Source organism: Eurypyga helias, unplaced genomic scaffold, assembly GCF_000690775.1.
Source record: "Eurypyga helias isolate BGI_N326 unplaced genomic scaffold, ASM69077v1 scaffold4213, whole genome shotgun sequence".
In the NCBI taxonomy this organism is placed as follows: Eukaryota; Metazoa; Chordata; class Aves; order Eurypygiformes; family Eurypygidae; genus Eurypyga; species Eurypyga helias.
The window spans coordinates 64302-88852 of NW_010241839.1; the positions used below are offsets into that span (position 1 = coordinate 64302).

At 37.2% G+C, this 24551-nt stretch overlaps 1 protein-coding gene across 1 annotated transcript in view; it reads left to right on the forward strand.

Moving 5' to 3' along the window:
* MYOM2 (myomesin 2) overlaps positions 1–23211 on the forward strand; it is a 72299-nt gene extending 49088 nt beyond the window's left edge. The window contains exons 25-36 of the mRNA XM_010148881.1: positions 4947–5091; positions 5204–5263; positions 6791–6858; positions 11113–11226; positions 12586–12673; positions 14941–14979; positions 15648–15753; positions 18185–18348; positions 18690–18726; positions 18852–18874; positions 19741–19796; positions 22909–23211. Coding sequence (XP_010147183.1) covers positions 4947–5091; positions 5204–5263; positions 6791–6858; positions 11113–11226; positions 12586–12673; positions 14941–14979; positions 15648–15753; positions 18185–18348; positions 18690–18726; positions 18852–18874; positions 19741–19796; positions 22909–23211 — 1203 coding nt within the window. The remainder of the gene's footprint in view (positions 1–4946; positions 5092–5203; positions 5264–6790; positions 6859–11112; positions 11227–12585; positions 12674–14940; positions 14980–15647; positions 15754–18184; positions 18349–18689; positions 18727–18851; positions 18875–19740; positions 19797–22908) is intronic.
* The last annotated feature ends 1340 nt before the right edge of the window (positions 23212–24551 follow it).

The following is a 24551-nucleotide window of genomic DNA, read 5'->3' on the forward strand; positions in this document are numbered from 1 at the left end:
AAACCACTATTAAAAAAATCTGACTCTAAGTAGTATACTAATACTTTAGGAAAATAGCTCAAAGCTGCTTCAGGTACAGTTTTGGACTCCAAACCAGCAAGACATGCTGTTCCCAGAGACACTGTGAGGCTACTGTTACTGGTTTTACATATATTGTGAGATGCACTTAGCAATGCAACAATGATCATAGATATAAAACTTCTAGATGGTGTCTTACTCTTCTTTTTTTTTGGGGGGGGTTTGTTTTTTTTTTTTGTTAATTTTGGCTTACACATCAAATGGGCACTGAATGGTTATGTGGAGATGAAAGAGCAGGCCACTAGCTTCATGCGTTTTTATAGCTCAAGGAAGACCTTTCATAGAAAAGGACATAAAAGATTGTTCATATTGGGCTGAGAAAAAACAAGGTCATGCCTTTGCAGGACTGGAGTATGGGTCATCTACTGGGCATAAAGTACAGCACTAGAAATATCTTTTCCTGTGAGGAATCCACCTCCAGTGCAGCTGTTTGAAAGGTTCATTTTATTCCTGAGGATCCAAAGCCTGGTTTTGCCAGAGAAGCTTATCAGCACTTTTATACCATAGAAAAGCAAAGAGCATTTACTTTAATTACATATTGACAAGTGGAAGAAGAAGCATTTCTGCATAAAATACTTCTCTGCTTTTCTTACTTTAATAAGTAATAAACTATAGCAATGAAACGTGAATATTAGTGACTAGGATGTATTGAAATGACAATATTCTGTCTTGGCAGTGTTAGTGGAACAGAACCAGCTATTTTTAGTTTGCATATGTTTTGGAAGTGTTGACATCAGAGAGAGTCTTGAAGTGGAGCTGCATTATTTCACCTCTTTAATTAGTAACCCACAGGTGACATTTACGTTTGGAGACTGATGATATTTTTGTGGAAAGTCACATAAAAGCCTAGTATTTATGGTGCCCATAAAATCATTGAACTTCATCTTGCTGCATAATGGCAATAGTTAGAAGCCTAATTACACTCTAAAACCTGCCTGGAGACTGGGCTACAGTCACTGAACATGTTCAATAGACCGTTATGCTGGTGAATTGTAGCCTGATTCTTGACATTGGCTGAAGTGATAAATTTTTCCTTCTAGGTCCTAACAGAGAATGGTTTCAGTAAGATTTCAAAATAATCTGTGAATGGAATGAACTGGGCCTCATTTGATAACCTGCCGTTTTAATATATAATTTTTTTTCTTTACCCAAAAGCAAGAAATAAAAAAAAAAAAAGAAGAAAAAAAAGAAGAAATGTGACAAAGGATCAGATTCAAACATACATCTCTTCTTCTTTTTCTGCTTTTGGCAAATCTCAGTTTAACATTCTGCCTGAGAACTCATGAAATAAATTCAAGTGTTCTCCTTGACCTCTGTGGGCAGGACACTGCAAGCAAGAATTTGAATTTGCACATTCTGATAGTTTGGTGAAGTTTATAACTTCTCTTTTTAACCTACCTGGCCTATCTCCTCAATTCTTATGGATGAACTCTTGCATAAGTAATTTTTCCACTTAATTTCCTGATTAAGTCTTGTCTTATTATTTGACACAATTTCTTTGAACTATATATGAGAAAGTGCATATCCAAATTATATGAACATTTTCCCCTGTTATTTTATATAAATGTTATACCTCAGTCTCTTCGTTCTAAATTATTTAACAAATTGTCACTGGCATCATGGAGGTGTAGTAGGATGGCTGCTATGACTGGAGTAATGAAATGGAAGGATACAGGCTCTTCAGGAAGGACAGGCAGGGGAGACAAAGAGGGGGTGTCACCCTCTATGTCAGTGACCAGCTGGAGTGCATGGAACTCCACCTGGAGATGGATGAGGAGTTGACTGAGACCTTATGGGTCAGGGTTAAAGGGAGAACAGGAACAGGTGACTTTACCATGGGCATCTGCTACAGGGTGCCCAACCAGGAAGACAGAGCAGATAAGGTCCTCTAGAGACAGACAGGAACAGCCTCACATTCCCAAGCCCTGGTCCTCATGGAGAACTTTAGTCACCCTGATATCTGTTGGAGGGACAACACAGAAGGCTAGGCTATAACCAGGAGGTTCCTGTAATGTGTGGATGATAACTTCCTACTCCAAGTGATAGAGGAGCTGATGAGCTGGGGTGCCAGCAAGGAAGGGCTTCTTGCCAGCAAGGAAGGGCTGGTGGGTAATGTGAAAACTCAAGGGCAGCCTTGGCTACAGTGACCGTGAAATGCTGGAGTTAAAGATACTTAGGGCAGCAAGGAAGGCACACAATAAGCTCCCTGTCCTGGACTTCAGTAGATCCTCCAGGGATCTGCTTGGCAGAGTTCCATGGGATGAAGCCCTGGAGGGAAGAGGGGCCCAAGAAAGCTGCTTGATATTCAAGGATCACTTCCTCCAAGAACAGGAGCTCCACATTCCAACAAAGTGGTAGTCAGGCAAAAAGGAGGACTGCCTGTATGAACAAGTAGCTCCTGGACAACCTCAAACACAAGAAGGAACACTACAGAGGGTGGAAGCAAGGACTGTAAGCTTGGGAGGAATATAAAGAAATTGTCCGAGCAGCCAGGGATCAGGTTAGAAAAGCCTGATAGAATTGAATCTGACCAGGGAGATCAAGGGCAACAGTAAATGCTTCTATAGGTACATCAGTGATTAAAAAAAGACTAGGGAAAATGTGGGTCCTTTCCAGAAGGAAACAAGAGATTTGTTTACCTGGGTTGTGGAGAAGGCTGAGGTATTCAATGACACTGCCTCAGACTACACTGGCAAGTGCTCAGCTCACACTGCCCAAGTTGCAGAAGGAAAGGCAGGGACTGGGAGAATGGAAAATCTCCTGCTGTAGGAGAAGACCAGGTTTGAGAACGTCTAAGGAACCTGAAGGTGCACAAGTCCACTGAACCTGACAAGATGCATCCATGGGTCCTGAGGGAACTGGTAGATGAAGTGGCTAAACCACTATACATCATATTTGAGAGGGCTCCATGGAGGCTTTAGAGCAGCATTCCAGTACCTGAAGGGGCCTACAAGAAAGCTGGAGGGGGACCTTTTACAAGGCCAGGTAGTGGTAGGACAAGGGGTGATGGATTTAAACTAAAAGAGGGTAGATTTACATTAGATAAAAGGAAGAAATTCTTCACAGTGAGGGTAGTGGGACACTGCAACAGGTTACTCAGAGAAGTTGTAGATGCCTCCTCCCTGAAAATTATGAAGGCCAGGACCTAGTGGAAGGTGTCCCTAGCCATGTCAGGGGTATTGGAACTAGATGATTTTTTAAGGTACCTTCCAACACAAACCATTCTACAGTTGTATGATTCCATAATCAATCTGTTGGCTACTGTTTTGTTATTTCTATTATCTCTTTCCTCATTCTTCAGTTACACCGTTAGACTAGTACTATTTATACATTTGAAAGTACCAGTAATGAATGGCAAACATCTTGGCTACTCTACACTATTCTTCCAAGCTTGCTGTCCATCCAACAGTGAATCGGTTCATGATGTGTGCCTCAAAACTAAAGCAGATATATCTGTGGGTTCATCCCTACCCATTTTCGATCAGTACTTCAATGTTCTTCCACTTAAAGAAGTGGTTCCAGAGAATTTAATAAGTGATATTTTTACTAGCTTTTAAAATCTTCCTTCTTTCTTCCCCTTTCTTAAACTTCATCTAGCTGTGGCTTTAGGTACCTTTCTAGTTTTGTATTTCAATAAGAAGGTTAATCAAAACATTCTGCTTATAAGGCAACATGTGTCCTTTTGGCAGTAACAGGGTCTATAATAATTTACTACATATAACTCCTTCTAGATGGTGACATTTACTTTTCTGTCCCATCACAAACTGAAAAGTTTGTGTATGGTATCCTTGGCCACATTGGTTACCTAAAAGTAATCCCCAAGTAACTTCTGTGGATAATGTTTATTTTTCTTTTAGGAATTTGTTAACTGAGATTAAAACATCACTGTTAGTAGGTTGTACATTCTTCATGGTCATTACTCCTTGAATGAAAGGGGGGTATTACTTAGTGAAAAGGTTGTATCTAAAATAGCACCTGCATATTTGAAACACATATTTTGCAAGTATTGTTCAATATTTGCTTGCAATTTTCTGTTTCCTTGATGATGCCTGACATTAATTTATCTTTCTGGAATATTTAATAGAAAGCAAACACAAAAAGGACGCAAATAGTGAAAAGCATATTTAACTTAGAGTTCAAGTACATATTTAGTGTTTTAGGTATTCTGGAAGCTCTTTAGTAGGTAACTAGAAGTTTTGACAGAATTCTAATTCTCTTTTGCTGGACTTGGTTGATCTTTCTGGTTCCCAGAGGTTTTGTTGGTTTTGCACATGTTACTGTTCTCATGGTCTTGCACTTTAATGTTCTTTGAAAAGAATAACAAATATTAGATGACCCTTCCTACATAAACTTTTTTGTAGTGAGAAATAAGATCCAGAATCAAGCTGCCACATATGTCTTAGAGATATTTAGTAGTGATGACTTCTCGGATTTGTTGTGATGGATTTATTTGGAGATGCACATTTATGTCTACAAACATATTACTTCCAGCTATTTCTGGACTCTGCTGGGAAAGTGCTTCAGCCTAACAAAACCCCTTGTTGAACTAGAAGCTGTAATGCAGCTAAAAGCTGGCTGTGTAGGTTTTTCTTCAAACATGCATAGTGTGTAAATTATTATTTTTAAATCCAAACCAGCTGTATTACAGTGACTTCAGGATTCCAAATGCAGCCGCACACAGAAGTTTCTGTCACCACTGCGATCTTTTTGTACAACAGTAAATACAAACACAGTCCTGTTTCCATAGTTTAAAATTAAAAGGACATGAAAAAGATTTAGTGTTGAGGCAGGGATATAAAACATGATAAATTCAATAGGGAATCATAAGTAATTTATACTATACTAAAGTTATTACTTGTTTGTTTCAGAGGCATAAAATAAATTGTGACCGTGCAAATGGCATTATAGAAATGGTGATGGACAGATTTACAATTGACAATGAAGGTACCTACACAGTACAGATTCAAGATGGGAAAGCCAAGAACCAGTCTTCATTAGTTCTCATTGGAGATGGTATGTTCACTGGAGCATTGAAACTTTGACTCTGATGAAGAAATGAACTTCAATTATTCTTTGAATAATCTTGTGACTAACTCATTTTTCATTCACCTCTTCTAAAATTTAGCATTCAAGGCAGTATTGGCTGAGTCTGAGCTCCAGCGAAAGGAATTTCTCAGGAAGCAAGGTAAGACAGAGTAGATTAGTGCTTTAGGCACAGTTTCTTGGTAATGATGCATCCCTGGTGAATACTAAGTGCTTCCAACTTCCATTGATTTCATTAGAGGATGAGTGTATTTATCAGCCTGAGGAGACGCTGAGGCCTTGGTGTTATTTTTCAACATTTTCCTATGATACATGCAAGTTGTGACAGAATTTTCACTAAGCAGAGAAATAAAGTGGGAGTCTTTACAAGAGGTTATCTTTGCTCAACATTCATGAGAAGTGTGCCTACTGCAGGCTCTGATCCAACAAAACATTTTGGCATGTTTAGTTTTAAACATACAAATTGTCCCCTCAGTATAATTGACAGTAGAGTAGACAGCGTAGTGTCAGACAAAGAAGATTAAAAACCTGATTCTGAGGTATCTGTCCAGGCAAAATTCCAAGAACTAAATGTATATTTGTTGTGTAGTTGTTGTACAGTTACAGAGTTTGTTATATACTTTTTATCAATATTATCTGCAACTGGAAGTACGAATTACTATTGGATACCTAATTCAGAATCTTATTGCTGTAAAATCCTTTAAAAAAGAAGTTTGAGAAGTTTGTAATTTCTACTCAGCAAGCACATGGCTTTTTAGGATGAAAGCAACAGTATATGATTAAAAGCATTTATTCTAAATAGCTTAGGTAATATTCTCCACATAAGCAGTGTAATTTTTTTTTTTTTTTTTTTTTGTGGGGGAGGGATTTCTGTTTGTAAATAGATTTAGGAAAGAAATTATACCACTTGCATAAACTCACAAGATCTTTCAGTTCTTAACAATTTAAGTGAAAGTTTGGGACTTCACAGCTTCCCAGACCTGGATATTGCAATTATAGACCCTGATCCAGAAGACACTAAAACATATAAATTTACTGACATGAATAACCACAGAAACTTTAAAGTGGCTATATATGTTAGTAAATTAGCTTAAGGGATGTATGTATTTGCAGGATTGGAACCTCAGTGGGTAAAAGGAATAATTCCTGTTCTACTTGCAATCTTTATTTGTTTTTTTAAAATTCATATAATCTGGAAAAATAATGTCTGGTATGGGATTTTTGCTTTGAACAATTAATTGGTTGCTTGGATACAGTTGTTTGTTCTCCAGTTCCCTTTGCATTAAATACATGATTTGTACACTTGTTTGTAGCTACACTGTTTCTTTCCTGTGCTTAGTTTGCAATTGGGCATAAACGTATTTAGTAACCTAATTTGTGTCACTCAACGTTTTAAATTTTGTAATTTAAATTTTTGTAATACACATGAATAAATTATACTAACAAAATGAAGCTCGAGTTTATAAACTGTACTGTAGATAGCTGGATCAATACGGCAAAATCTGCAGGATTTTCCTTCTAGTGCATGGGTAGTTCAGGAGTTGTCTCTTATTGTCCTAGTGTAAGGATGTAATAATATAATTTTCCTCCCTTCCTTCCTTCCTTCCTTCCTTCCTTCCTGATACTCTTCATTGTATAACATGTGCTTTAAAACAATTTTGTTTCTTAGGTCCTCACTTCTCAGAGTTTTTGTATTGGCAAGTTACAGAGGAATGTGAAGTTTTACTTGCTTGTAAGGTGAGGTAATAGACTTGAAATAATTTGTTAGAATCTGTTGATTAAAAATTGAGGATTATATTCTGACATTTTTAAAATTAAAAGTTTAATATAAAAGCATTTTATTATTTAGAAATATTTAAAATAAAATTTCCGACTTTCTATTCTTCAGTAGTAGTCATCATTAAAACAAAGAAAATTACAGAACATTTCTCAGTGTACTAGGTGATCTAATACTTTATGATAATTTAAGCCATAAAAATAATTTAAACAAAATATTCACCCCTTAATGGTCCTTCTACCTTCCTCAAAAAATAGTCACAATAAGCCAGAGTTCAAACTCTTTCCTCACCATTTTCTGATTTGGAGGTTCCCCTACCAAAGCTTCTGTTTAGTCAACTGTAACCAAACATGTAACAAAAGCTTCTAGAATTAAAGTTATAAAACATTATCTTTGTTACATTTGGCTAATGACTTTTGCATTTTAACTAATGCTAAGTGCATGGTATTCAGGGTAACTTCTGCTGTTAACATCTGCTATTAACATCTTTATATGCTATTCTAAACTGAATATTTTCATTTTTGTTGCTCTTCCAGAGTGACTAATTAGAGGTCTGAATAACTAAATTAATTGAATTCAACAGGCATCATACTGTTCTTCATTGCCTTTTTCTGTAATATGGACTATTTTGTATTAATTTTCTCCACTTTGAATAAGTTTTAGGCTTTTAATTAGACTAACTTGAATCATTCATTATGAGCAATTTACATTGCACATTTGTGGGACTTTTTCCCTTCTTTTTTTTTCTGCTCATTAATTAGGAGACCTTTAACATCCACTTATTCTCAGTAGAAGTGACCTCAGTGGTTAAGCTGCCATTCTGTCTGCCCTCGTTTTAGGGCTCAACACTCATTAGCTAACACAGAACCATTGCTGGTAGTGAGCTGCATGGCTGGAGTACTTTATAATCTTGACATGCATTTGCCTCAGGCATGAACCCTGCTTATCCTTTTATTCACATGGGGAATTAAATGTTGCTGAACCAGTTATACCGCTGTTAATTCTCTACAAATTAATCTGAAATTATCCTTCTTTTCTTTGACTGTTGAGACTGTTTATACCACTGAAACTGTGAAAGGCTGAGTGTCTGATTATATGCTTTTCACCAGTGTATTTTTTGTTCATAAGGTCAGAACATTTTATGTAAATGAAATCTAGGATGTGGGCTGTTTGCACACTCATCATTTTAACTATGCCATTGACCTTACAATGTTTGTTACTGTTAGCATGTGACTGCCCATTAGGTTCACGTGGTACTGTTGTTTATGCCTGTTTAACTGATATTTGTACATAGGAAAAATTTGAAAAGTAAAGCCTGGGTTTGTCCTACCAACTTCAGATACCTGACATTCAGGTTAGAAGTGTGGCTGCCCTGGGCTGTTTCTGTGGCAATAAAAGTATCCACGGAACCATCTCTGCCTCTCCAGGCCATATCATAACACTTCACCCAGATCTCTTCTAAGCTCTGTTCAGTGCTTCTGTGAAAAAAAATATTGTCATGGTTGTTTTTAACTCTTGAAAGAACCTGGGATAATGTGAAAGAAGTACATGTGAGAGAGGGCTTTTTGCCTTATGTTGTGGTTTAGCCCCAGTAAGCAATCAAGTACCACCCAGATACTTGCTCACCCCACCCGCTCCCCAGCCAACTTCCCCAGTTTATATACTGGGCATGACATTTGAGCAACCTGGTCTAGTGTCACGCAGATACTTGCTCACCCCACCCGCTTCCCCAGTTTATATACTGGGCGTGACATTTGAGCAACCTGGTCTAGTGGAAGGTGTCCCTGCCCATGGCAGGGGGGTTGGAACTAGATGGTCTTTAAGGTCCCTTCTAACCCAAACCATTCTGTGATTCTATGAAACGTCCTTTTGATCAGTTTGGATCAGCTATCTGGGCTGTCCCTCCTTCACAGATTCTTGTAAAGAAGCAGCTGGGAATGCAGTTACAGTATCAGAAACTGAAACTTGACTTGGTATAAACATTCCTTAACAACAACTAAAAACTTTAGTGTTGTCAATAATCTCAAAATATACCCTCATACTAGCTACTATGAAGAAAATTAACCCTATCCCAACTCTAAAACCAGCAGACCTTGACTTTCTCAAAGGCCATGGCATGAAATAGGAGAGTTAGGAAACCAGGTCAACAAGAAGCTTGTGTAGGGCAGAGGACTGACCGTATGATTCAGGTCTATAACAGTAATAATGAACAAATATGCATTGTGTTAGGGTATATCAAAAGTAATACGTTACCTCATGTGCCACTTATTTTCTATGCGGTTGGACCTGATTGACTTAGTATTTAGTTTTCTAATAGCTGGGATTGATGACCTTGTTCTTGGTTTTTCTCCCTGCATGCCAGTGGGATGTGTTTGTCCATCTGAAAGATAATTTGATGGGATCTGCTTTTTACTGTGTGTTTATTTTTCTTTATATGCCAGCATCTACTATAATTTTTAAGTACCTCTAAAATTCAGAATGTTCAGAAGCTACCTGTTCTTGCATAACTTTGACACTTATTTGTACTGTGTCTGTTAAAAGCAAGATTTTTGGTGTGTGGCTAAACAGAGAAAAAGGTAACTTTTCATAGTGAATGTCAACATGAAATAACTTCAGCACTGCAAATTGCATGTGTCTGAAACTCAGTCTATTTATTGTCAGATTGAGTGCTAACAGTCTTTGATGAAAAATTGTCAAAATGCATTAAAGGCTTGTTCCTTTAGGCTTTGTTCAAATAAAATTGCCACTCATGTCATATGACTCCAGGAATAGCCACTTTGTAGTTACTGATAAATGTAAAATGATGCTCACTTTTCTCAAGCAAGGCATTGCTTTGGACCAGGTTGTGATCTCAAATACTTTGTCAGAGATCCATAACAACCATACTGGCTATTAAGCAGCAATATATGTGATTAACTTGAGCAGGTTTATAGACATGTCCAGGAATCGGTATAGGAGGTCCTCCTATTTGTCTAGTCACCTCTGTAGAGAGTTTTCATAGAGCTGTTCATCTCTGGAATGACTTCTCTAATGTGAAAGGGTTAGAAATTGCTGCATGTTTTTTTCTTCCAAGCAAACCACTTGAAAACCATTGCAGAACTGTGTTAACTTCTGGGCTGCCCTCTGTCCATTTGTTCAGTTCTTTTTTAAGGAGGCTTTTTAAAGCAACTGCCTGGGGACTGAGAAATGTCCTACCAGCTCTGTCCTTCTACCAAAGCCACACTGACTGAGAATTCAGGCTACGCATGGAACTACTGTTGCATTTTGGGGATTTTTAGAAGGCTATAGGGATACTGATGTCAGATATACCATAATTTTTCTGAAAGAGACAAAAATAAAATATACTGCCAAGGTTTCTAAAAAGAGCTGTGCTTTAAGCTTCTTTGAATTCACAGTGTGAGGTCATTCATCTAGCAATATTTTAAGTGTCATCAATACACTCTTTATATTTGAAAATTATAGCAACACTTGAGGTATAGCTGTAGTTTATTTATGCATTGCTTAGATAAGCTGCTGCTACTACAGCAAAAATCTGACTTTTAAGCAACTTCTCTGCATTTGCACTACGTAGTTCAGCCCCTTTGTGTTGGGAGAGACTGCAATTTGTAGGATTCCTCAAGGCTTTGTACTTCCCACAGGACACAATGTAATAGAAAAGAAGGATTTCTGGTGCAGCTTGCAATTTTGAAGTCACAAATGCTTTCAGCATAGTACTTTCAATTGCTCTCTGCAGTTTAGCCCTGAAAGACAGTGCTTAGGCAACTGGGATAAATCTGCAAATTGGCTGAAGACTCTCAAGATAGAGACTACATTCTGTGTTACACCTCTCTGGAGACACATGGAAAACACAAAAAGATAAAGGAGACTTCAGCAGCTCAAATTTCAAATATATTTCTCACAGATACCTCTAGACAAACTACAACCACATAGCAAGGGTGAAAGACCCTTTAAGGGAAGAGATTGACAGGATTTGGCAGGATTTAAAGATTTGACAAGGCTCTGAATCTTTAAGCTGTATACTTCGGACCAGTTCTGTGCTGCAAATAAATATCATAGGCCTAAGATTTGCTTAGCAGGACTTGGTTGAAATTGCTTTTTTCACTCAGCTTTATTTGAAATGTGTTATAAAAAAATTGTCTTATGTTGAAAGTACATGTGTGACTGTACTTTTCTTCAGGACACTGCCAGGTTTATGTGCCTTTTCTGTTTTACAGGTTGCGAACACAAAGAAGGAGACAGTTTTCAAGTGGTATAAAGATGGTTCTGGGTTTGATGTCGATGAGTTGCCTGATCTGCAGAAGGGAGAATGTCACCTCAGTATTCCCAGGGTACAGTATCACCTACTGATTTAGAAATGATAGCTTCTGCTTGACAAGCTATACACTGACAGGCAGAGCACTAAACCAGCTATCATGATTTCTGTGAACCGATTTAAGAAAAAGCGTATTTGCTACCCTTCAATTAGCTGATGAATAACTAATGCTAGTAAAGGAGTATCTATTTTTATCAGCTCAGACAATTCATGCTTAAGTTCCTTCAGCATCCTTAGATGAACTCTATCTTGTTCTTTCCTGTTGCTTCTTAATTTTTCAATTTGTTCAAGCACCTCATTTCTGACAGTGCTTCAGTTTTATTGCCTAAAATGAATAGTTTTGAGGTATATGGCTTCTTGAGGCTTATCTTTATGCAAACAGGATAACCTAACTTGTGTCTGAAGCCTTAGCTTGCATAGTTGCTGCCTTCGTCAAGTGTCAAAACCTCCCCAGATCAAGCTTTTCTGTGTTCAGCATAATGTTAATTCCATTTAATTGATTGATTAATTTTATTCATTGTTTTAATATTCTCCTAATTTTCTTCCTTAATTTTACTTGCAAGAGGATACTGACTTTTCAATGGCTTCATTTTTCTTGAGTATACTTTTCTGGGGGAGGTTGGTTTCTGCTCATCATGACTTGCTCTTGTTACTCGTCATTCAGTTATACGATGCTTCTACTACTTGTTTGTGGACTTGTATACATCTAAGACTCAATTAAATAACCTCCAATCTATATATAATTATTTATATATTTTCTTCAGGTTTTAAAATAATTTAAAATAAAACCACTCAAACCCAAAATCCCTACTGCCTTTAATGCAGCATCACTGTGTTAGATTTTAGAATGTAAGCACTCCAAGGGTAATGAATTAATTATTTACTTATCATAGATATAATCTGACTACAATTGCTACTTGAATGAAAGCTACTGAGATGATATTTAGACAGCTGAAGTATATAGAACTGTTGTTATGCTTTATATAGATTGATTCATAAAAGTAATAATTTTTGTTGAAAAAAATTTCATTTCTAAAGTTTGTGTGTGTTGAAGTTACCCTCTGTTACATCCTACTACACTACTTTTAGTTTCAAATGACCAGGATCAATCCTGTTTGTCTTTTTGGAACAAGAGATAAAACAGTTTCTCAAGGCAATTGAACTGAAGTCAGAATATGTTTTAGGCTTAAGAACTAACCAGCTCCATAAAAACCATGCACAAGCCATTCATAGTTTTCATCCCATCTCTGCTAAGATTATTTAACCAGAATGTTAAACAACCAGTGTATGTTGTTTGCTCAACCCCTGCATGATTATCAAAATCAAATGTACTATTATCAAGTGCGTCAGTAAACATCTTGTGTTTTCCTTGTAGCTCTCTCGCAAAGATGAAGGAGTATATAAGGCGACACTATCAGATGACAGAGGTCATGATGTATCTACTCTTGAATTATCAGGAAAAGGTACTGTACTATATTGAAATAATGATCTCCACATGTTCTCAAGAGGTGTCAAAGATCTGTCCTTGAAAATGGCAAGTTAGCAAACTTTTTTGGAGCCCTTTGCATTTCAGTTCTCTTATGTTATAGAGGCCTGAATGGCAGAACACCAGTTTAGGAGGGCCGACATTGGGAATTATGATGATTAATCTTTAACATTCTGACAGGCAAGAAATGAAGTTAGTTTCTAATCAGACAGACACCCCCTTGTACGTGAGATCTTTTGTAGAGAGCTCTCTCTCAAATTTGTTCAGCTTTAATGTCTACAAAAACCCCTAAAGCACCAATGTGCTGAATATGCTGATGTGGGACTGTCAGTGTGAACTGGGTGTTATTTTGACTGTAAATTCATAAAGCTGTTTTGTGGATTAACTCTAGTAGGCAGCTCAGCCCCACACAGCCACTCACTCAATATGCCACAGTGGGATGGGGGAGAGAAATGGAAGGGGAGAAGTGAGAAAATTAATGGGTTCAGATAAAGGCAGTCTAGTAAGTAAAGAAAAGGCTGTGCATGCAAGCAAAGCAAAACAAGGAATTCATTTATTGCTTCCCACCGCAGCCAAGTGTGGTACTTGATACTTGTGGTACAAGTACTCACTGATGCAGCAGTCTGAGAAACAGAAATAAAAGGCCTTAACCCTGTGCAAGCACTGCTCAGCCATAGCTAAATCATCCCTGTGTTATCGGCATTGTTTTAGTCACAAATCCAATACACAGCCCCATATAAGCTGCTATGGAGAAAATTAACTCTATCCCAGCCAAAACCAGAACAATCTTCATCTCTTATTCCATACCATTTATGCCATGCTCAGGTCCCACGCTAATCAATACATCATTAACCACCTCCTTCCTTCCTATCCTTTGATATATACACAAATATCATTCCTTTAGTCTATGGATTTTCAAGTAAGGGGTATCCTAACCACTGGAGATAAAAGCTACAGTAACTCTTCATCTTATGGCCAGGGGCTCTTCCAGCTTCCAGAGACTATAGCAAAGACTGATCTGTTGCCAATGTAAATGATTTTTGCTCAACTTTGGTAGAGAGAGCTTCCCTTGGCTGCTTTGCTTAGGTCCCACAACTAAGGGATAGTATTTTTGAATATTGGATGTATTTTGAATATTGAATATTTTTGCCAGGTCCTAATAGAAGGAGAAATAAATGTTCAAAGATTAACTCAGTTTATCAAAGATCTTAACATTTTTTTTGAGCACGTTAGGCAAGTACCTGAAATAAGAGGAAAAGATGACTATCAGACTGAGTACTTAAGCTGTGGTTTACCTGAAAAGGCTGTATTGTCACTTGATAGTCTCTCAGGGATTTTTACTCTGCATAAATTCTGCCCATTATTATTTCAGAAAAAAAGTCTCATTTAGACAGTATAGGTAATATAACCCCACTTTCTCAGACATCTCTACTGTAATGTACATATAGTATTCAGTTCATACCCTTGTGTCAACATGCTAGTAGAAGCGTACTGGAGTTTGCAGAGGGTTGCAGAATTGATTTATTTTAGCAGAGAAAAAAATATGCAGATACATATCAATACAGCCCAAATATATGAATAATATTTTCTGAACTTCCCTCATTTCACTGCCTTCCCTATTAATAAAAATTTTTCATCCTTCAATATGCATTCTTCAGATTATGGTGCATCTTTCTCTCTCTCTCCCTCTTTCCGTCTTGCACACTGACACTGAATAGAATTCTCCTGCTATGAAAGCGTTCGCTGCTTTTCAGCCCTTGTCTCCAGGGTTCTCCCCGTCTGCAAACCCATCAGCTCTGTGATATTTCAAAAGTTTGATATGATACCTGGTTTCTTTCATTTGCAGTTGAAGAGGTTTACGTTTGGCAAATGCCGTCCTACAGGGAACATGTGAAAACTCTTTCCTCCTAGAATGCGATAATTTTGCTTTCCCCTGCTCTGTCCATTGAATACGAACTATCCAGGTTTAATGACCTTTTATTGTTTCTGGCCTGAGGGATACAAAGACAAAGATTTGACAGCAGACAGCTGAGTCCGCTTATAGTGGAGATACTGACACGGAATTCATGTGCTGTGTACAGATAGTCTCCAATTTGTCCCATACACCTGCTGGAATTTTAATGGTTTTCTTTGCCTAAGGATGTGAAGATTTCCCATATTGCTTTAATTAAACAGAACATAAAAAAGCTGTATTTTGATTGAATTTTGATGGTATATTTTCTTTTTTCCCCCACCCCTCTTCAGTGTATGATGATATAATTCTGGCATTGAGTGGAGTCAGTGGTAAGTAAATGCTGTCTTGGATTTTCATGTAGGTTTTTTTATGCTAAAGTCATCTCAGCCTGAGGCAGAAAATTTTTCTTCTAAGAGGGAGATCTTTCAGAGTCATGATGCTTATATTATTATGGACATGTTATTAAGTTTCTGAATAGGCAGTAGACCTTTCTAATTGACACTATTAAAAGGGAACAAAGTATTATTCCACCTGGCTTGTTTTCTTTAGACACTGTGACAGTGCAGCAATAATTTCCTTCCTAATTTCCATTAGTAAGTGAACCTTGAATCAGAGAGAATGAGATTCTGATCCAGTGAGAAGTTGGGAGTCATTCCACTGCAAGAACAGGCGTTGCACAAGATTAAAATTTTCTTGCAATTAGAATCATGACACAACTGTTTCATGGCAATTACATGAGCAGCTTGTCATTTCACAATGGATCTTTCTAGTCATAATGCCTATATATGACAATAAAAACATAAGCTCATACTGAACTTTCACCTGATATAAATCAGCAGATCTCCTTTGAGAGGCATAAACAATTATCTCTTTGTGGTAGTTGAGATCATGGCCTAGATCTGGAATTGTGTTTTCCTGACAGTACAAGTAGTCCATTTGACTGCTTCCTGTTCATTCCATTATCCTGTTTGATCTGCGTATATTTTATTTTACATAGGTAAGTCAGCTTCTCCACTGAAGATCCTTTGCACTGAGGAAGGAATAAGGCTCCAGTGTTTCTTGAAGTACTACAATGAAGAAATGAAAGTCAACTGGTCTCACAGGTAGGTGAGAATATTTTTTTCAATTTTATTTGGGAAAAAATGCCATCTTTATGATGAACTGTTTACCATTCTGTGGCATTCATTCAGTAATTGGACCATACTAGTGACTTTCTTTGTCTGGCACTTCATATTCTCTTTTCACATCGGTAGTACATACAATAAAAGAAATATTAACAGACTTGTGCAACACCTTTCAAGAGGTATTTAACAGCCAGGAAAAAAGAATCTATAGTATTTCAGCCTCTTATTCAACACAAGACTGCTTTTCTTCCACTATATTATCTCGCTGGTTCAAAGATAGCAAAATACTTAAGCATGGTTTTCTATTCAGGGCTACAATTTTCTTTAAATGGATGAAGTTCTCCAATACTAGGTGAATATCAAGGACTGGCTCTCACAGTTTAATAAAAGCCTATATTAAGAAATGAATTTATTTTCCAAACTGATACAGTCTTAAGTAACCCAAATTATTTTAATTCTGTTCCTATTTGAAAAGATATTAAATGAGGCACAGAATACTTTGAGAATAGCACTCAGGGCTGACAATATGACCAGAAATGAGCTTTAAAGTTCCCAATAATTTTCCAATCTCATGTTACATTAATTGTTTTACTTTGGAGGCACTCTATTAATCTGTGTATTTAGAGTTAGATGTGTGTTCAAATGCTCTGCTGTGTCAGGCCCTCACTTGTTTGAAACCCCAGGTAAGGGTTGGAAGGATTTGAAAACTCCTTTAATGGTTTCAACTTTCGCATTCCTTGATGGCCTCCAAAGAAGACACACAGTGGTCTGACTTGGAGAGGAAGAGACTGGTTTATCATCACGTTGTCCTGGTTTTGCAGTACTGAACGGTACTTGATTTCTGTGAAGACAGGAACACAAGAAAAGTATCAGCGATCATCAGGTTTAGGGAGTTCAAAAATACTTCTGCAAGGGTGTGCAGCTGTCCTCATAACTCAAGCTTTGTATTCAGTAAGTTCTGCTCCTTCTTTCAGTAGCATGATACTAATATGATGGAAAGGAAAAAAAAAAAATCTTTGTTGCATCTTCCTTTTACTCCATCTGCTTGAAAACTGAAACCAGATTTTGAACAAATAAAATTTCAATTCTTCCATGAATATAAGCCAGAGTTGTTAAAGCCAAAACAAAGACTAAAATCAACCAGCCTTCCTCAGCATTTCCCAACCTCTCTGCTCTCTTAAATGGGGCTCTAGCAAATTTTCTTCTTGGAAAAATTAAGGGCTAGACAATCCATATTTTTTTAGCATTGTCTGCACATAATGAAACATTGCATGTAAATTTCTAGCTAGCTTTGTGTTATCTACTATACGGCATAGCAGTGAACACAATACAAGTCTTAAAGTCAGCATGTATCCTCCACTCATGGCACAATGAGTAATATTATATGTAGTATTTTTAAATATATAGTAGTTTCTATCCAGGTATCTAATTTGATACACTGAACTAAATGTAGTTGTCTTACAGAAAGGGAAATAGTAAAAGTTCCTTTTCCCCATCAAAGTAACTCTCTAGCTATGAAGCCAAATCAGCCCTCTATGGGCAAATAAAATAATTGATCAAAGAGAAGCTAATGCTGACTTAATCTATTAAAAAATTCCAGCTAAAGAAGCTTGGGGAAGAAGGATGAAAAGAAATGTTTCTTTAGTTAATGAGTAAAAGAGGAAATATCTCTTCAAATAATTGAAAGTTGTTTGGTTTTCATGCTTTCATTAAATAGCTTCCTCAATTTCCACTCTTCTTGACAGATTATGGACCAGAAGAACCCCTGATCTGAATCAGTAGGGCATTTCTTATATTCTTAGCTTAGGAAGTGATGATAAATCAGTATAATGCCACTGTTTATAAAATACCGGTTTATTAATTATGTGCAGTTAAAAAATTTGCTTTGTCTTGTTCTTAAAAAAACCCAAAGGTTTATTTTGACTTAATGCAATAATGATATATTCTATGTGAATCTTTTATTGTTTTCTTAATTGCATTTTTGAAGTTAATGAAAGATAAAGATATTTTTCCTCATCAGAAAGGCAATTTGCCTCTAGTTTACTTTTCTGATGTATACTGTGTTAGTGTGTATGAAGTGTACAGAACTCTGAAGTTGTGAACTATTTTCATACACAGACATGTATGTGCATATAGATATGAACACAGATGATTGTGTATGTGGAGAGAAGGAGAATGAGAAGAGGGTGAAAAAAATAATCCTTGGAATAAAAGCTCAAGCCAATGGTTCCAAAGTGTTTCATACCCCAACTAGGAAGAAAAGATCTTCTGGAACATTGCTCCCATTGGTTGCAATTTATCTGTAGTTTAGAAATAGTATGTTATTCTTTGTAATTTTTTATAGATGATCTCCCATGGAGAATATTCATGAAAACAATGTTCAAATTAATTTCAATTCATTTTTTTCTAGGGAATCTAAGATTTCTTCTGGTGAAAAGATGAAGATTGGAGGTGGAGAAGATATTGCCTGGCTGCAGATAATTGAACCCACTGAAAAGGATAAGGGGAACTACACCTTTGAAATCTTTGGTGACAAAGAATCCTACAAACGCACACTTGATCTCTCTGGACAAGGTATATTTATAAGACCATACTTATGTGGCAACTTTCATGGATTGAACATAATTTACTGTCAGTAATCAGAGGAATGACAGTAAAAACAGAAAGCCTTTGGTCATAACCAGTTGTAGTTTAGTTGCATAACTGTTCTGATCTTTTTAGGCTTGTATCTGTTTTCACAGTGGCATTGGGTTTCAGCATTTTGGTTTCCCATTATACTACTCTGTAATCCTCTATAGGTTTTAAAAGAGCTTGAAAATGGGTATGTGTTTAAATGTTTATACTGAGCCCCAAGTGTAAGTTATGTTCATGGGCAATAACTCTGTGAATCTGTAAACTCCATTGTTTTGTTACAGCTTTTGATGATGCATATGCAGAATTCCAGCGACTCAAGTAAGTGCTACATCTTTTGCATTTTAATGCTGAAACAAGTGTCTTTACTTAAAGAAATGTATTCTAATAATAATTTCATTAATAACATTATATATTTCTCTTCTTCTTTTCCTCAACAATTTTAGGGCTGCTGCTTTTGCTGAGAAGAGTAAGTTTGTTTTACATTTTATCAAAGGTGTTCTACAGTGTAGTCCAGTGTTCTCTTTAAGGTATCCATCATGATATGCTGCTGCAGCTTTCAGAGTTCTGTGGCTGCAGAAATCCCCTGTTAGCACATAATACTGCAATAATAGTAATAATCAGTGGATTTAGTTGTTTTTAATTCCAATGGAAACAAACTAAGGGTTTTAGACATTTTGCAAGCCTCCACTGTATCTTCTTGTGTCTGCAGAGCTTTTGTGAGATGTGAGCTTCTGGGTGTCATACAAGGTGGTGTTGACTCTGAAAGCTGCTGATGATACCGAATATTGTAATCTATCTATGAAGTAAAAAATCACCTGCTAATGCCTGTTGGGCAGTACTTGCTGAGACACAGACAGTGGGGAAGCTTGTTACTGTCAGGGGCTCAAGGAATTCTGGTACTTTGATATCAGTTCGCCTGATAATGACTAGATGTTTCTGCCCACAAAGAGAGTGGCAGAACAAATTTTCCTTAGATCTTAGATACCACCAAGATGCTAAAAGCATCATCCTTCCTTTGCTCTGTGCCCAAAGCACAAACTGTCAAGCTCGGCAGTGGCTTCCAGGTTGTTATGTGTATCGGTTTAGAATGCTGTAATACAATCTCTGCTAAAAAAAAAAAAAATATCTGAGGGGACCATAAAATACATGAAAAATATTTTATTTTGTGATAACACAAGAATTGTATTATTTTGTGTTTATTAATCAGTGACTGCAGGGGTGGGCTTTTTTAGATACGTTTTTAATATGGCACCAAGTTATAAAATCATTAAGAAATGGATAATTTGGAGGTCTGAATTTCACATGGTTCACATATTTTTCTTTAACTCTTAGATCGTGGTAAAGTCATTGGTGGTTTGCCTGATGTGGTTACTATAATGGATGGGAAGGTAAGGACACTTTTTGTCAATGACTGCTGCTGACTGGTGAGAGTTTTGCTTTGATGTCGGGAGGGGGCCTTGGGGGGGGGTGGGGAATGCAGATAAGTCTAGGTTTTTGGTCTGGGAAGAAAATAAACTGAAAGAGAACAGGGTAAAACCAAAAGAAATCTACACGGTGCAGAGGGGGTACTTGGAAATTATTATACAGCACTTCTCACAGCACAAGAACTAGGGAATGCCTAATTACATGGTCATTACAGGCTTTAAAGAATCAAAAGGAAGTATTTTTTTCAAGTGGTTCATAATTAATTTGCACTTTAGTACCTTAGGCAAAAATAGATTTGGGTCCAAAAAGAAAATAGGGGATATTATGAAAGGAAGCCCATCAGGGACCGTTAAGTACAATGTTCTCGGCACAACTTGTGCTTATCACTAGTTTTAAAACCTCCAAATTGTGGAAAGAAGGCAGTTATACTGGGAATAGTATCACACTATTCATCCTCTGTATTTCTGTATACTTTATTAAGCAGTTTCTTTTGACCTTGGAAAGCACTAGGTGGACTTCCATTCTGACTGACTGTAGCTGATCAGCTCATGAGCCAATGTGACTTTTACCGTCTTCTGGCTATCAAGAGCATGTTAATCAGGCTGTTTACGTCTCTTGTACCAAGTGCGTGTTCAGACACTACAGCTGTGTTGCTCTGTGTGGAAACTGTCTGTCTTATCCCCAGAGTAAGAGACTGCACACACATCTTCCAACTTTCTATGCACTTGGCCATTTTCTGGGTATTCAGGAGCAGCCTCTTCAGAAAGATGGGGGAACATGTGGTCCTTACAGTGGATGCTGAAGGCTGCTCAGCTCGGCCAGACATGATTTTCCTCTTGACCCATTCGTTTCTTTGTCTCTAATGGGTGTTGACATGAGGTGTCTTCTTATTTAGTAGACACAGGGACCTCAGAGCAAGAAATCTAGACTTTTAGGAGATTAGCTGTCAGCCACTCCATGAACAACATCTTAAACCAGTCTAAGTGTAAGGCAAGGTCTTAGTGAAGTCTCCCCAGACTGCATGCAAAGACTAGCTGCAGTTTCCTCATACAACTACGCCCTAAAAGCTATAAACTTACATTAAGGAAATGCTATATAGTGGATTTCTGGAAGTAAAAGGCTTCAAAGGAGACCTGATGGTGTGATTAAATAACTGTGTGAAGAGAAAAATCTCTGATTCTTGAAATCAGGCAAAACAAAATGGATCACATGGAAGTGAAACTTTAAAATCAGCTCTAAAGTAAATATGAACAGGTACCATTCAAGACTTGTGCAAGTACAAATGTGAGAAGTAAATATAATATACCAAAATAAATATACGAAAAAAAAAGGAGCAGAAAATTTTCCTCATGCAATGGAATGGAATAACTACACAAATATAAGGGCACAAGACAAAGATTTACTAATGCTTCTTAGGGGAGTATAAATGATTTTAGGTCAAATCTATAATTTAATAAATTAGAACAGACCCAAATGATCTAAAATGACTGTGGAATATATCTATTATCTGGTAAGTTTTTAATATTAACTTATTAAGACTTGATTAATTATTAAGAATCAATTATTAATTGCTCTTAAAAGAGGTCAGTTTTGAGGGCAGTAGTCATGAAACGTTGCCTGAGTTACAGAAAGGACAGTAAAATTTAAACTTATGCTATTAGACATTAGTTTGATTTCCCAAAATTTTAATTTTCATGTTTGCATCATTAATCCTTTAAATATTTTATAATAAGGCTAGTTCCTATAGGCTATTAGTTAACTTTGCATCCAACATGGTATCACTTCTTTAAGAATACTCACATACTTATGTTGCCACTAGGATGTACCCAGAGAATGTAAACCTTCCTTCAACATTACCCTCTGTACTTTGGACACATGTAGTATGAAAGGCTGTTTGTGAACGTACAACATCTTTGATCGCTTAAAATTTCTTCCTGTTTCATTTTTTTTCATCTGAGTTATACCACACCTATTCAGTCATCATCATTAAGGAAAAATATTGCACAAAGGCGTGCACTCTGCACACAGACAGACTTTCTCTGCTCCCTCTGGGTCAGGATTTGGCGAAATCTGAAGGGCAATATGGAGGGCAGGGAATATAAGAAGGCATTCTAGTAGAAACAGAAATCAGTTTTGGGTTGTTCTTTGGGTGTTTTATTTAATTATTTTTTTCCTTATCTCAATGGTACATATGTGAAATTAAGATGACTTTTAATTATCTCAGGCAGAATATTGGGCAGAATGAGTTTCCAGTAAAGGTGGATAAAGTAGGCACTAATCAGTGCAACTTCTCAAATGATTCTTTCATTTATTCTGTCATCACTGTACCTAAATACATCAATATACATATGTATACATGTCATGGTCAAAATGGTGTTGAGCAGTAATGATATAAAAATTTGGAGAAATGACCGTGGAAATGTTATGGGCTTCTTAAGTCTCAGTTCAATCCTTGGAAAATACATGAACTGCTAGGATGGCCTACTAGGTCATTTCAGCTGTTCTCTGAATACACAATACATGCGTGTAACACTTTTCAACATTTATGTGTTCTTTATTCTTTGTGAAATATTTCCATTTTACTAGTCAGCAGCACCTGAAATCAATGTCCAATGATTCATGTTATGTAGTCTATTTTTGTGTTGGTTTTGGGTTTTATCATCTCAAGCAATAACCTCAGGAGGCCTTGGTCAAAAAAGATTTGCTCAGTTCTCCTCCCTGCTGTGTACAGGGAATCTTCAAGGATGTTTTTAAACCTATCATTGCCTGAACCTCATGTCAGACTAATGGTTTGTCAGGAGTCTCCTGCAGGCAGGACTGCAATGACAGTCCAACTTACCATCTTCAGACACTGTTGCCCTGAGGCTATTACTGCATTAGCCACTGGTAAGATGGTGGAAAGACTGAATCAAAAATAAAAAAAAGATCAGGAACTCTACTTTTCAGTCCTCAAGAACATGATACCTATCTTATTTTAATTGAATAGGAATAAGAAGAGCCTGAAAGCAATATTGAGAATATTCTGGTTAAACAAATCTGACTGATCCTTAAAATTGCTTCTTTTTCTCCCCTCAGACTCTGAATCTGACCTGTACCGTATTTGGAAATCCTGACCCTGAAGTGGTTTGGTTCAAGAATGACAAGGTTTTTGAACTTAATGAGCACTATGCATTTTCACTGGAACAAGGGAAATATGCCAGTCTTACAATCAAGGGAGTGACCTCAGAAGACTCAGGCAAATATAGCATCCATGTCAAGAACAAGTATGGCGGGGAAACAGTAGATGTCACTGTAAGTGTGTACAGACATGGTGAAAAAATGCCTGAAATTAAGCCTGGCCAGATTGCTAAACCCAGGCCAATACCACCATCAGAATAAGTCCTCAGATCTGGGGGCAAGGCAAAATCCAATACGTAAAGATTGACACTACATTTGACAAACAAAACAGAATATGTGAGCTGTAGTTGAGGTGTTCCCACACGTAACTGATTGATAATGTCCAAGGGGAAACTGAGCTTAAGGAGTTTGCTTTAGGGAGGTAGCTGTTCTATGGTGCTGTACACATCTACAACAATCTCATTTTGAATACATGTAATAGGGTGGGACTTGCAAACAGCAAAAAGCCAAATGTCTGACAGAGGTTCTCATGTGCAATGGCAAGTTGCACAAACCTATAATAAACCCCCAGTTCCACCCTCCCCAGCCTTCTGCAGAAAAACCAAAATGAAAACAACCCAACAACCCTCTGAGAACAAATGTTCCATCAGTAAAGCCAGTGAACTGCAATTAGATAAATATTCAGTGATGGTTGCTGCTTTGTGCCGTACACGGTCCCTTTGACTTTGAAGCTACTCATCCTGTAAGTCTAGCAGATAGTCTTTATTTAGTAGTGAGACTGTTGTTTTATGGTGTGACGTTATCTTTAGCAGACTTCAACAAATGTTCGCTGTTTACGCATTGAAGCATAGGTCACATGGTTGTATTTTGTTTTTCTTGCTTTGTGCTAATAAAAGTTTAAAAGTCACCTTTGCTACTCACTGCTCCAAATCACACCTAACTAGCTCTATTTACTCTCTTTCATTGTTTAATTATTGCTTATTGCACAATTTCACAGCTGGTAGCTTGCAGACTATCGACTTTCAATAAAGAATGCAAATTATGGTTAATCACAGTCATGGGTGGCACTTGCGACATTAATTTTACTCTTTACAATACAGGTCAAGATGCAAGCTTAAACTGGTACCAAAAGACATGTATACAATTCAGTCATTTACGATAATTATGTCTTTGATTCTCCTCTATCCAGAATGAACCAAACTCTTCCATGGGTGGTGATCTGCTAGGCAAAGATTTCAGTATATGCTTATCATGAAATGTCCACATAGAATTGGCTTCTGTGAGATTACTTTCTTATCCGTCATAAAACAAATGATTGTTTGCAGTGCTGGCCTTTTCAGATCAGGTTCCCTGTTCAATAAAAGTCCATTTATCTACTTAGATAAACCTTTGTAATTTGCAGCTTCCAACAAAGATTTCTTCTAATGGTAAGTGTCATTTGTGATACAAACATCCCGGATGCAGCCCTCCTCTCTTGTGACTTCCCCCAGTCTCCAGCAGAAATGTGAGGAAAAGGGAGCATTGAGCACAGGGATACAGGTGAGCTTGGAGGAGGGGTGGCCTGGAGAAATGGCGCTTTGCAAAATCTTCACAACAGAAGC